The 13398-nt window shown below is 32.1% G+C and overlaps 1 protein-coding gene across 1 annotated transcript; it reads left to right on the top strand.

Annotated features, from left to right (window-relative positions):
- Positions 1–675: 675 nt before the first annotated feature.
- LOC111018312 (subtilisin-like protease SBT4.14) lies at positions 676–12997 on the top strand. The gene is made up of 10 exons (XM_088128361.1): positions 676–848; positions 940–1037; positions 3454–3551; positions 3713–3856; positions 8215–8323; positions 8940–9450; positions 10673–10995; positions 11346–11454; positions 11645–11858; positions 12226–12997. The coding sequence occupies exons 1-10, from the start codon at positions 753–755 to the stop codon at positions 12765–12767; spliced, it is 2244 nt and encodes a 747-aa protein (XP_087984487.1). The 5' UTR covers positions 676–752; the 3' UTR covers positions 12768–12997.
- The last annotated feature ends 401 nt before the right edge of the window (positions 12998–13398 follow it).

Genomic DNA, 13398 nt, shown 5'->3' with positions numbered 1-13398 from the left:
ACAAATTTTAGGTGGTTGGCTAATAATGAGTCAATTTGAAGCATGATTTCTTTGACCCATAATTCAAGTTATTTACATTTTAAACACTCGTGGCTCGCTCAAAGCTTGAACTCAAGAGACATCAATAATTTTTTGTATTCAGCTCACTCGAAGGTTTAACACAAGACCTCATGGTAGGTATGTCAAATATCTATGAGTTTAATCTCCTCACCATCATAGTCGGATCCTATTTTTTTTAGATTGGTTGCTCGTTTGAGTTTGTTGATCTCTAATACCATGTCAATATCTATGGATTCCATCTCAAAATCAATTGACAATGCGAGAGAGCAGTCCATGTATATTCTAAATATTTATATCTCTTATTTTTTCGATGTGGTATATATGTTTATTCTTTGACAAGACAATACTATAAGTCTCCATGCCCTTAGAAATGGGCGCTCCTTGGAAGGTAATTTAAAGAAGGTTCTTTAGTTATCTTTTCTTCAAAGATTTCCCAACTTGGAAAGAAAAAGAACAGAAAAAATACCAATCTCTTTTGAGATCCTAAAGGCACTGAGGCAGTCAACTTTAAGTGATCTTTTGCTCTTGTCACGATCCAATGGCCTACCACTATATTTTGCAAAATTTCTTCCTTCTCTTTTTTCCAAACTTAAAACCTTCCTCTTAGTTTCATATTCGTTCTATAAATAGGAAGCCATGAAAACATTCATCCTTTCAGTTTGAAGTAAGAGATCCTATATTTGTTGGTGATCATGTCGAAAGACAAGACCTTTTCTCTCATCGTTCTCGTTTTTGTTCTTCTCTCCGTTGTAGGATATGTTGTTGCCGTAGAAAACGACGAGGAAAAGGTTATTAATTGATAAATTTACACGCCATTTTAGTACTGTTAAAGCTTGATTTCTCTCATTTTCCATGTGTTTTTTCCTTCTATTTTTTCAGAAGCATTTCATTGTTTTCTTGAAGAATAATAAACCCGTTTTAGATGAAATCAATGCAGCAGCGACACATCTCAATGTTCTCATGTCAGTAAAAGAAAGGTTAGTTATATGTTTATATTATTATTTGTGTTAGAAGTTAAAAATTAGAAGAGATTCCAAGTGTTATTTAGTTGGGATTGGAGAATAAATATTATCCTCTCTATTCTTTGATTTATCGTAAATATATTGCGATTAAGATTGAGATTTGACATTTTCATTGGATTGAAGTGTTCCATCAAGCTTGATTCGATAAATCAATATGTTTCTAATTAAAACGTCAATCTTAAAAGATGAATTTTGATTGAATCTTGACTCCATAAATTGAGTAATCTCTACAAGTGGGGCAATATATTCACTAATTTTATAATATATGTTATTCAATATACATCTTGACAACTCAAACGTGTCCACTTTTTATTGAATCAATTACATGGAGAAATATGATTCGTGTTTGGTTATTATTATTATTTTGACGTCACAAACAAGAAAAATTATGATTCGTTTGGTAACATTCTCGTTTCCTGTTTCTCGTTTTTTGAGAAACGGACATCTTTGATAACAAATCCTGTTTCTCGTTTCTAAATTTTGAGAAACGTTTCCAAAAAAGGGACCAATTTTTGGAAACTACGAAAAGTAATTTCGTTTTTATTGTTTTTGTTTATTTATTTTGTGTCTAGGTACTATTTCAGCCTAATAACATATTTATCTCTAATAAGAAAAAACCAAAAATGGCTTGATGGTGTATATGATCAGATATACCAATTGCTATTTTTTGTTTCTCTTTTTATATTTAATATTTTTGTAATCTAAAATTTTTGAAATTTTATTTTGATTTAAAACTATTATGTTTTTATTAAAAAAAATTCATATTTTTTAAATTAAAAATATTTTAAAATTTTACTCAGGAAGTTTATTTTTATTTAAAACTAATATATTTTTTTAAACAAATTTTTTATTTTATAAATTAAAAATATTTCAAAATTTTATTCATTTAAACTTATAATTTATACTTTTATATCAAAACAAGGTTATATCGTAAATTATATTACCTTTAATAAATTATAAATTTGTTTTTTCTTTTTTTTTAATGTTTTATATTTTTTAACTTAAAATATTTTGATAATTTATTCTTAATTTTCTATTTTTAAAACTAAAAATATTTTGAAATTTTATTCTTTATTTAAGCTACTAATGGATACATATTCTAAATTATATTTTCTTTAATAAATATTATTCTTCAAGTCTATGTTATATATTTTTATATTATATTTAATAAATTTTATTTAACTAAAAATAAAAATTAAGTATAAATTCTTGGTCAATAGATTGTAGTAGGTTCGAATCTATCACCCCTACCCCTACAAATTGTTGTTAAAAAAAAATAGAAATAAGAAACAAGAAATAGTTATCAACATATTTTATTTCTATTTATTTTTTTCAAGAAAGAAGAAATAGAAACAATTACCAAATCTATGACCTAAAAAATATTTGTTCTACAAAAAGAAAGAAAAAAAAGAACATCCAATTGCTTGTTGGTGTATATGATCACTGTTATACATGAAACTCTGAGATCTAACTCCCAAGATATGCAAATGGTTATTTTTTGTTTCTTTTTTTTTATATTTAATATTTTTGTAATCTAAAATTTTTGAAATTTTATTTTGATTTAAAACTATTATATTTTTATTAAAAAAATCCTATTTTTTTAAATTAAAAATATTTAAAATTTTACTTGAAAGTTTATTTTTATTTAAAACTATTATATTTTGTTAAACAATTTTTTTAATTTAAAAATATTTTAAAACTTTATTCTTTATTTAAACTTATAATTTATGGTTATATTGTAAATTATATTATCTTTAATAAATTATAATTTTTTTTTATGTTTTATATTTTTTAACTTAAAATATTTTGATCATTTTTTCTTTTTATTAAATAAAAGTTTCTATTTTTAAAACTAAAAATATTTTGAAATTTTATACTTTATTTAAGTTAATAATTGATACATATTCTAAATTATATTTTCTTTAATAAATATTATTCTTCAAGTCTATGTTATATATTTTTATATTATATTTATTAAATTTTATTTAACTAAAAATAAAAAATAGCTAACCTGAGTAAGGTATAAATTATCGGTCAATAAGTTGTAGTAGGTTCGAATCTCACCCCTACAAATTGTTGTAAAAAAAAATATATATATATTTCTATTTTTTTAATTTCAAGAAAAAAAAATATAAATGATATCAAACATATTCTTGTTTCTTTCTGATTCTAAAAAAAATAGAAACAAGAAACAGGAAACGAGAAACGAGACCATTACCAAACGAGTCCTTAAATATCTAGGAGCGATTTGAATGCTAAGATGACGTGAAAAATATTCGTTCTACAATATTTTCCAATTCTAAAATACTAACGAGAGCGACATCCATATTATAAACCGACTACTCTAACGAGTATTTTTGTATGTTCAAAGTCACGTTGATGCAAAGGAGTCCATGGTTTACAGTTACACGAAAAGCTTCAATGCCTTTGCTGCCAAGCTTACCAAAGAGGAAGCGCAAACACTATCAAGTAATTTCTAATTATCCTTATGCATCCTTCTTTCTTTTTTCTTAATTTGCTTTTTACCCCCTGTTATTTTAAAAGTTTTCTCTTTGGTGCCTGTATTATTCTTTATTTACATCTTTACCCCATATTTCATCTTTTTTTCTTTACTATGGCTGTGATTGAAGAGAGGGATGAAGTGCATTCTGTGATCCCAAACCAATATAGAAAGATACAAACAACAAGATCATGGGACTTCATTGGATTTCCTCCCAATGTAAGAAGACATCCTCAACAGGAGAGTAATATTATTGTGGGTTTGTTTGATACTGGTAAAAATCTCTCTCTCTGTTTTTTCTTTTCTTAGAAAATTTTAGTTTCATCCAACTGAACTTTAAACTCGAATAAGTTGTGAAATTAATACCCACTAATTAAATTTCTAATATTTTTGACGAATTTTGACGAGTTAATATCGTGTCCGGGGACAGATGCACGTTGGGACCTCCCCTCGATTTGAGATATATATAATATAGTGTACATTATTTATTGAAAAACCAAGTTTGCCGGGTGTTTTTCTCCTCTTCCTACGTGTGTCCCATCCCCACGTCTTGGGATTGATTCCAAAATAGATGACTAACTTACAAATAAGTTAAAAAATAATAATAATAATAATTCTTTAGATATCTTTGTCTGTGTCCTATCAATTTTTTTCATAATTTTTTTTAACTCATTTGCTACATGAGAATATTATTTTCAATAATTTTTCAAATGAAAATCTATCCAATGGTAAAAGTTGCGGTGAAAATTATCACATTTATCTAAATGTAGGGTGCAAACTGATACACATTGTTAAGTTAAAGTTTAATAAATTTCCATTATATTTATTTACATTTGTGCCCCCTAACTTTAAATCTTGGATCCGCTGCTGATCGTGTCCATACTTTTGTTCTAGCCGTATGAAATGTATTTTTAGATATTTTATCAAAAAAAAAAAATTGCCTGCTTGATATATATACATAGTGGTTCGTATATATATATCCCTCACTAAAACCCACAGGATACAAACTCCTTTTTTCACACACTGCTCACAACTACTCAAGCCTCTCTTATTTGGATTTTGTACAAATGAAACCTTAAAAAAAGGTTCTATTTATAAGAGGTCAAATATCTCAATCCTTATAGGAAAATAATATTGTAATCATTATAAGACAATAATATCCTACTCCTTGTAACAGAATTGACAATAGTGTTTGAAAATCATTTTCCTCGTAGGACACGGGTCATCTGTTTTGGCTCCATTATCCCAACAATCTTCTACTTGGAGACAAAACATCGATCTTGCCTCCCACTACAACAGCAGTCTCTGATAATCTTGGAAAACTCCAAGGCTTCTTCTGCAACAACTTCTGATATTCTTGAAAAAATCTTCAAGGCTTCTCCTGCAAGTTTAAAAACTTGTAAAACAAAATATCAGAAATCACTGGTCTCATCTGTCTTTGCCCTAAGGTCGGGCAATTTACGTGGTCTTGTCTCCCAAACGCAAGAGACACAAGCACGTGCTCCCACTCAAACTAAGTGGTGATATCTGAAGCTTCCTTCTTCGTTCTCAAACACTGATTCTTGAAGAAAGAACTTCCCACTGATGACTTGAAAACTCTATTCAAGCCTACTGCCATAATTGAAACTCCATTATTTACCTCAGCACCTACTGGGTTCATCTTCTCTTATGCAACTGTTCGCTCACGCGACTTCATCAATTCACCCATCCGTCTAACAACTGGGGATAATTCCTGACAACCTAAAGAACATGTTCTTGTTCTTTGACTTCCCAATTGTTGTTCCTGAATTGATGGCAGATCCTCCTGATCTGTTTTAGTTGTCTTTGTTGCTGGCTCAATCTTATCTCTTTAGACACCATCTGCAACTTGCATCAATTGTTTCAATGATCCTCTAGCAACACTCAACTGCGACGTGTAAACTGTAGATCTTCTATGGCCAACTGCCACCAACTTGGATCCTTTGGTGAGCTTTCACTGGTTCCCACCAAACTCACTCTGATAACCATCATCGTCCAACTTACCTGTAGAGATAAAGTTCATTCTGATACTGGGTACATACCTAACATCTCGCAGTAATAACTCAGTCCCACTATTGGTCTTCAATCGTATATTTCCAATCCCTTTAGTCTTGGAAAGTCTTCCATTCTCCATCCTTACGTGGCCGCGATTGCCTCTTCTGAAAGATGTGATAATCTTCTATTTGAAGATATGTGTACTAAAGCCGCACTGTCTATTACCCACTCCGATGACTGGTTTCCTGTTTCCATGTTGCTTTCAACACAGACGAGTGCATCGTTTACAACTACATTTGACTGTGTCATATACCTCTTCAGATCCTCTTTTAATATTCTACAGTTTTTCTTGATGTGACCTTTTCTGTGGCAATGAAAACATTCAGCATCTCTCTTCCAATCCTGCCTACTATGCTTCTGCTGCATATCATCAGACGCAACCTTCTCTTTACCTTTTTCGACAGCCAATGTTGAGCCTTGTACGAAAGTAGATTCTTTTCCACTCCCCTTTCTGCGAATTTCTTCAACAATTACCACATCACAAATTTCTGAAAATTTCAAAGATTTGTCTCCTAACGAATTGGACACTGTTGTCATCGTTTCCCAACTTTGAGGTAAAGATGTTAGAAACTAAATAACATTCACTTAGTCACTAAAAGTAATCTTAAATGATGTCAATTGATTAATTAATTTTGTGACCTCATTTATGTGAGAATTGACAGAAGTATTCTCTTCCATTTGAATGTTAAAGAATCTCCTTATGAGATATACCTTATTATTAGCTGAGGGTTTCTCGTACCTATTGTCCAGTGCTTTCATCAGATTTATTGCTGTCGTTTCGTTTGCTACGAGACCTGCCACATTCATCGACAAACACAATCTGATAAAGGCAATTGCCTGTTCATTCGTCTCTACCCAATCTTCATCTTTCATCCCCGTTGGTCGTTCCTTTAAAGCTTTATTCAACTTCTTGCAAGTCAAGTAATCCTTAATGTGCATCTTCCAATATTCAAAATTGGCCCCATCGAACTTCATGATTCCTTCAAAACTTGACTTCTCTGCTAATCCCATGACCCTTTGAACCAAACGCTCTGATACCAATTGTTGGGAAAAAAATAGATAAATTGATCCTCATGTAAGTTTTTCAAACAGGAACTATTTGATTTTTTCCTCCCACAGGCTAAAAGCAGATAAGTAATAACAATAACAAATGAATAAGAGATATGGATAAAAAAAGCTTAACACCAGAGGGATTATACTGGTTCGCCCCTATCTTAGGACTACGTCTAGTCTCCTGCAAAAAAACAAGTTCAACTATAGTTGGGAATATTAGAAGGGAGATCTCACCCAAGATATTACTATCTTGCTTCTAAGTACTCTAACAATGGCTACCTAGGATTACACAATTGAAAATACCCTCACTAAAACCCACGGGATACAAACCCGTTTTTTCACATACTGCCCACAACCACTCAAGTCTCTCTTATTTGGATTTTGTACAAATGAAACCTTAACAAAATGGTTCTATTTATAAGAGGTCAAATATCTCAATCCTTATACGAAAAGAATATTGTAATCCTTATAAGACAATAATATTCTACTCCTTGTAGGAATTGACAGTAGTGTTTGAAAATCCTTTTCCTTGTAGGACACGGATCATCTGTTTTTGGCTTCATTATCCCAACAATACAAGAGATTTTCTACCATTGTGTTTAGGCATTTTTATGAATTGATTTTGAGTGTTTTCTTCGTTGGATTTGGTGTAATTTATTGGTTAGTTCTTTAGTGGTGGTGGTTTAAAAGTATGAATTTCACCGTTGATTCAAATTTAGGGTTTAATTTGATATTTCAAGTAAGATTAAAAATGACTATTGAATTAAGTGTAAAGATAAAACTGGTTTTTATTTTTCATTTTTAATTTTTATCCATGTGATTAATAAAAGTTGTACAAAAATAGTAAAATTTTAATTGGACAAATTATGTAAAATTAAATTATCTATGCATTTGTTAGTGCAAAAAAAAAATAATAAAATACAAGATATCATGATTGCTTGAGTAACTACTAAAACAGTGGTATCAAGTAATAAATTGTGAATATGATTACATAAATGAAAAGTTAAAAAGCTCCCTTTCATAATTCTTTTATTTTGATTTTCTCTCTTTAAAAACTAAACCTTTAAATTCTATTTTTACTTCGTGTATTTATCTATTTCATATTTGTCTTCTCTATTTTCAAAATCTAACCCAAAATTTCGAAAAAAGGTGGTTCTAAAAAAGTAGTTTTTAACTTTTAAAATTTGGCTAGAATTACGAAAAAAGTTGTGACCAACCAAGCAGAATTTTCAAAAACAAAAAACTAAAAACAAAATAGTTACCAAACGATGTCTAAATTAAATAGTTGCTACTAATTTAACATGAATATATATATATATTATCAACATGTAGGGATGAACACAATCTTTTAGTCGATAATAAGTGTCTTAATCCGTTGAGTTATGTTTAGGTTGGTCGTGAATATTACTATATAACTCGGTATGATTTGAAAAAAAAAAAGAATATGAAAATTATAGTATAGTTGTGAGCCATATTAATTATTAATTAGTTAATTATTATTAACAGGGATCACTCCAACAGCGGAGAGCTTCAAAGACGATGGGTTTGGTCCTCCACCCAAAAAATGGAAAGGCGGCCCTTGTCACCACTACGCCAATTTCTCTGGCTGTAACAAGTAACAATTTTGTTCAATTATCATTTTTCAATTCTTTAATTATAAAAAATAAAAATAAAAAAGTTTAATCACAAACTTAATTAGGCTCTAATTTTTCAGGGTTATTTTATCAGCCAAAAACTCAAATTAGCATCCAGTTTAAAAATGAATTGATTTTGAGATATTGATAGTTTCTATTAATTACAATTCATTAATTTTAAAATTTTTAATTACCTGCATCTTTTAATTTTGATTTTATGCCATCTCTATCTGTTCTTTATCATATAATAAACTTTTTTTTTCTTTTTTTTCCCTTTTCTTTTATCTATTCTATCCAAACATTTGGATCTTTAGTTAAATTAAAAAAATATTTTTAAGAGTAGATAACAAAATGAAGATACACGTGAAAATTTATAAATGAGACCTAAAGATTCATGACATATCCTATTTGTCAAATGTTGGTTGATTTAACTCAGAATTAATTAGGTTTATCATTTATTTGTTAATTAATAATGTTAAGTAAGAACAACATAGAATTACTATTCAAATTCAAAGGTTAGGAATGTGAATATGTAAGTGAAAATTTTAAAGGATTAGTAACTAAATAATCAAAACTTTGATGGTTTTGATGTTGAAGCAAGCTGATCGGAGCAAGATATTTCAAACTCGACGGGACCCATGATCCCCTTGATATTTTGTCACCGCTAGACATGGACGGGCACGGCACGCACACGGCTTCTACAGCTACAGGCAATGCAGTTCCTGGCGCGAGCCTCTTCGGGCTGGCCAAAGGAACTGCACGCAGCGCTGTGCCGTCGGCCAGAATCGCTATGTACAAGGTCTGTTGGGCTAGCAGTGGGTGCACCGATATGGATATTCTGGCCGCCTTCGACGCAGCCATACACGATGGCGTCGATATCATCTCAATATCGATCAGCGGCGGTAGCAATTACGTCGAGGACGGTATCTCCATCGGTGCGTTTCATGCCATGAAGAAGGGCATCATCACCGTGACTTCCGCCGGCAACAGCGGCCCATCTGCCGCCACCGTTGCCAACCACGCGCCGTGGATTTTAACGGTGGCGGCCAGCGGCATCGATAGAAAGTTTATCAGTAGAGTGGAGTTGGGCAATGGGAAGAACATCTCTGTAAGTTTCTTTGCATGAATACTTTGTTTAGTTCTAAACTAATTAATTTTTGTTGATTTTCTTTACTAGATCTTGTGAAATAAATTTGGGATTTAAAAAATATAGGATAATTAATTATTCACTAGTAGTATTATTTACTTTCAAATGACATTTAGTTAATATTTTAAAAAACTTAATAACATAAAAAATAGTAGTTAAAGTATAAATTAAGTTATTGTGTCAATATCTAGTCCTAGCCAATTTTAAAGATTCTTTATGAACTTTTAATTTTTTAATTTAATATGTTAAAAAGAAAAATACTTAGCTTATTGGTCGGTATCAAGTTTTTAATGGACTGTTTTTGACAAATAGGAAAGAAAAAATGCATAGAAAAAGAGATATTTTTTTCTCTTTATCAAAGCTGTCAAAAAGATGGGTACCAACTTGTAAGCATCCAATTATTGTTCAAATGTTAATGACATTAACATTATTAGATAAATGTTGAAATGATATGTTGATTGAACCAGTAAATAATGATTTAGCACAATGTGACAACAATGATACCGAAGAGATTAGCGTCATCCACGAATAAAAATAAAAGTTGAAGTAGACATAAACATTCAATAAGGCGAACCAGTTGAATACATTTTTGAATTGAAATTATTGATTCATTGATCATATTTTATATTATCTAGTTGGCCATTTTTTTTTCTTTTTCAAATGAATTGTCTCTACTAAATCCTATTACACGGTCTTCACAAAAGAAAAATAAATGTCATAGTACACATGATCTCAAAAAAATGTCCATTTTATTTAGAAAAAATAAAAAATCTATATTTTCATTAAAATAAGCTTTTTTATGTTCCTAAATTGTACTCAAATAACATCAATAAATAACATCATTCTGTTTCATTTATTATTATATTTTAAAATGTATTTTAAAAAATTTATGGTCCTTTAATACAAATATTTACATTAATGATCTTAGCACTCGTTGGTGGTGGCATAATAGTTTCATGGCTCAATGGGTATCCACCTCCTTGGTTCAAACCCCACAGGACACGTAGAATATAATTTTTATTATTATGTATTAAACGTTTTCTCATCATGTCACACTCATTAGTAATTGGCATGCTAGGTAGATCAACCGGAATATAGTTCAACTATTATTTCAACTCCAATTGAAAGTTTAAGAACTTGGAAGTTGTTTTATGGTTTTATGGTATGGATTGTACACATGCAGGGGATAGGAATAAACACATTCAATCCAGGGCAAAAGTTGTACCCTTTAGTGGATGGACGTGATGTGGCGAGGAACTCAGATAGCAAAGACAGAGCAGGGTATTGCGCAGAGGGCTCACTTGATCCAAAACTGGTGAAAGGAAGCCTTGTGTTGTGCAGATTGATGTCTTGGGGCTCTGATTCTGTTGTCAAATCACTTGGGGCCGATGGCGTCATCGTTCAAAGTGATCTGTTTCTTGACAATGCCGAAATCTTCATGGCCCCAGCCACCATGGTTAGCGGCTCCGTTGGTGCTTCCATTGAGACCTATATCAAGTCCACCAGGTAATCAACAACTTCTCTTTCGTTTCAATTTGGTTAAATCTCGATGCTCTGTTTATTATAGTTCTTTTGGTTCGTTGATCTTGGTTGAATGCCATTTTTTGAGGTTCTGAGCTTGATATCATTATTGAGATTCATGGATTTCATCTCAAAATCAATTGACAATTGGGAGGAGTAGTTCATATATATTATGTTGGTTATATTTTCAATATGGGATCTTTAACTGTGATAGGATCCACCTTTTCTCTATTCAACATGTTTTCAATCTATAAAAAAATCTACCGAAATGAAATTAACTACTAAAATTATGGAATCAAAGTTGTTTGAAAACTTTTGTTTTTGTTTGAAAACAGAACACCAAAGGCAGTGATATACAGAACAAGGGAAGTGAAAACAAGAGCTCCATTCGTGGCTTCCTTCTCATCCAGAGGCCCAAACCCAGGCTCCAACCGCATTCTAAAGGTAAAAATGAAAATCAAGAAAAAAACTTAAAAAGTATATTAAGTACAAAGTACAATGTCACGTTGATATTGTGATAGAATTAATCAGATTAAAAATATAATTAGGAATCAAAATTAAAAGTATACCGACCAAAATAAACTAAAACTAAAAATACATGAAAATAGTATTTTAATTTAATGGGCGCATGCAGCCGGACATTGCAGCTCCGGGAGTGGACATATTAGCGGCGTACACACCACTGAAGTCGCTGACGGGGCTGAAGGGGGACACCCAATTCTCCAAATTCACGCTCATGTCCGGCACTTCCATGGCCTGCCCCCATGCCGCCGGAGCCGCCGCCTATGTCAAGTCTTTCCATCCCCATTGGTCAACTGCCGCAGTTAGATCCGCCCTCATCACCACTGGTACTCTCCTTATATCTTTTCCTTTATCTTCTAAAACATAACAGTAATCCATCCATCTAATTTTACTTAATTTCGATCTCCCATTTTGATTCTAATAAATTGATGCTGTTTAAAGAAATAATGAAAGATGATGGATAAGACTTTGCAAAATGTGTTGCGTGGGGGAGTTAGGTAGTTGGATAAAATAAAAAGGAAGGGTTAAAAAAAAAGAAAAAAAAATTTAATAATGCTTAGGTTATAATAAGATTAATTATAGAACATTTAACATAATTGAGTAAATACGACATTGAGTAGGATTCGAACTCTCAACTTTATCCTGTGTCTTGATCCGTTGATGATAATAATTCTTTCAATTTTCGTTATGAAGCGAGACCGATCAACCGCCGAATGAATGTGGAAGGGGAGTTCGCATACGGTGCCGGAAACATAAATCCGGCGAGTGCAGTAAATCCCGGCTTAATCTACGACCACGGCGAGATGTCGTACATCCAATTCCTCTGCAAAGAAGGGTACAGCGGATCTTCAATCGCCGTCCTCGCCGGATCCAACCCCATAAACTGCTCCTCCCTAATCCCCGGACTCGGCTACGACTCGGTCAATTACCCAACGATTCAACTCAGTCTAAGAAGCACCCAACGCCCGACGGTGGCTGTGTTCAAGCGGCGAGTCACCAACGTCTACCGCGCCGTCTCCGTCTACAACGCCACCGTCACGGCTCCCCACGGGGTGGAGCTCACGGTAGCTCCGGCGACTCTGTCCTTCACTCGGCTGCTTCAGAAACGGACCTTCAAGGTCGTTGTGAAAGCAAGTCCAATGCCGCCGGCGAAAATGGTGTCCGGATCCTTGGTTTGGAAAGACGGCCGCCACGTCGTCAGAAGCCCGATCGTTGTTTACAGCCCGTCCCAGTGAGAATAATGTACGTACGACATGTAGGATGCTTGTACGACTTGTCGAGTAGCAAATAATGCTTTTGGAGATGTATTTTTTATTATGAACTTAGATTTTGGACACTACATTTGCATGGGATGTGGCATAATTGATGGGAAATAGTTGTTTGAATTAAGTTATTAATCTAAAATCGTAGCCAGTAAATTCCACCGTTATTTATATAATTTGGTTAAAAATTACATTGCGCCTTATACATACTTTCTCTTGGTAACGATTTAGTCCATGAACAGTTTCTATACTTTCAAATTAGTAATAATTTAGTCCTTAAAATTTAGTTTGCAACAATCCAATCCCCATGAAATCTCATCAAAATTAAATGTCGATTTTTATCCTATAACAATTTTAGTCTGTCTAATTTATAAATACTTATCGGTTTATCGATCTACACATATAAGAAACTTACTTAAAATTTTTAAGATAAGAGCTATATATAGTCAGGACTTTAAACTACAAGACTAAATTGTTACGTACTAAAATTCAGGGACTAAATCATTAGTTCAAATGAAAGTATAGAGACTAAAAGTATTCTTTAACCTTATAATTTTGTCAATAGCAACTTCAAAAATGCACAAAAATATCTACACTTTTCATA

The sequence above is a fragment of the Momordica charantia genome (genome assembly GCF_013281855.1).
Source record: "Momordica charantia cultivar OHB3-1 chromosome 9 unlocalized genomic scaffold, Mcharantia_2.0 BLBB01000009.1, whole genome shotgun sequence".
In the NCBI taxonomy this organism is placed as follows: domain Eukaryota; kingdom Viridiplantae; phylum Streptophyta; class Magnoliopsida; order Cucurbitales; family Cucurbitaceae; genus Momordica; species Momordica charantia.
The sequence above is the reverse complement of the archived record's forward strand: the minus strand, read 5'-3'. Positions and strand labels throughout refer to the sequence as shown.

What these genes read in the sequence shown, in the direction of transcription:
- LOC111018312 (XM_088128361.1), top strand. Translation starts at nt 753, where the DNA reads ATGTCGAAAGACAAGACCTTTTCTCTCATCGTTCTCGTTTTTGTTCTT. An exon ending in GGAAGCGCAAACACTATCAA is followed by an intron (nt 3,552 to 3,712) that starts GTAATTTCTAAT and finishes CTGTGATTGAAG; the next exon opens with AGAGGGATGAAGTGCATTCT. An exon ending in GCAATGGGAAGAACATCTCT is followed by an intron (nt 9,451 to 10,672) that starts GTAAGTTTCTTT and finishes GTACACATGCAG; the next exon opens with GGGATAGGAATAAACACATT.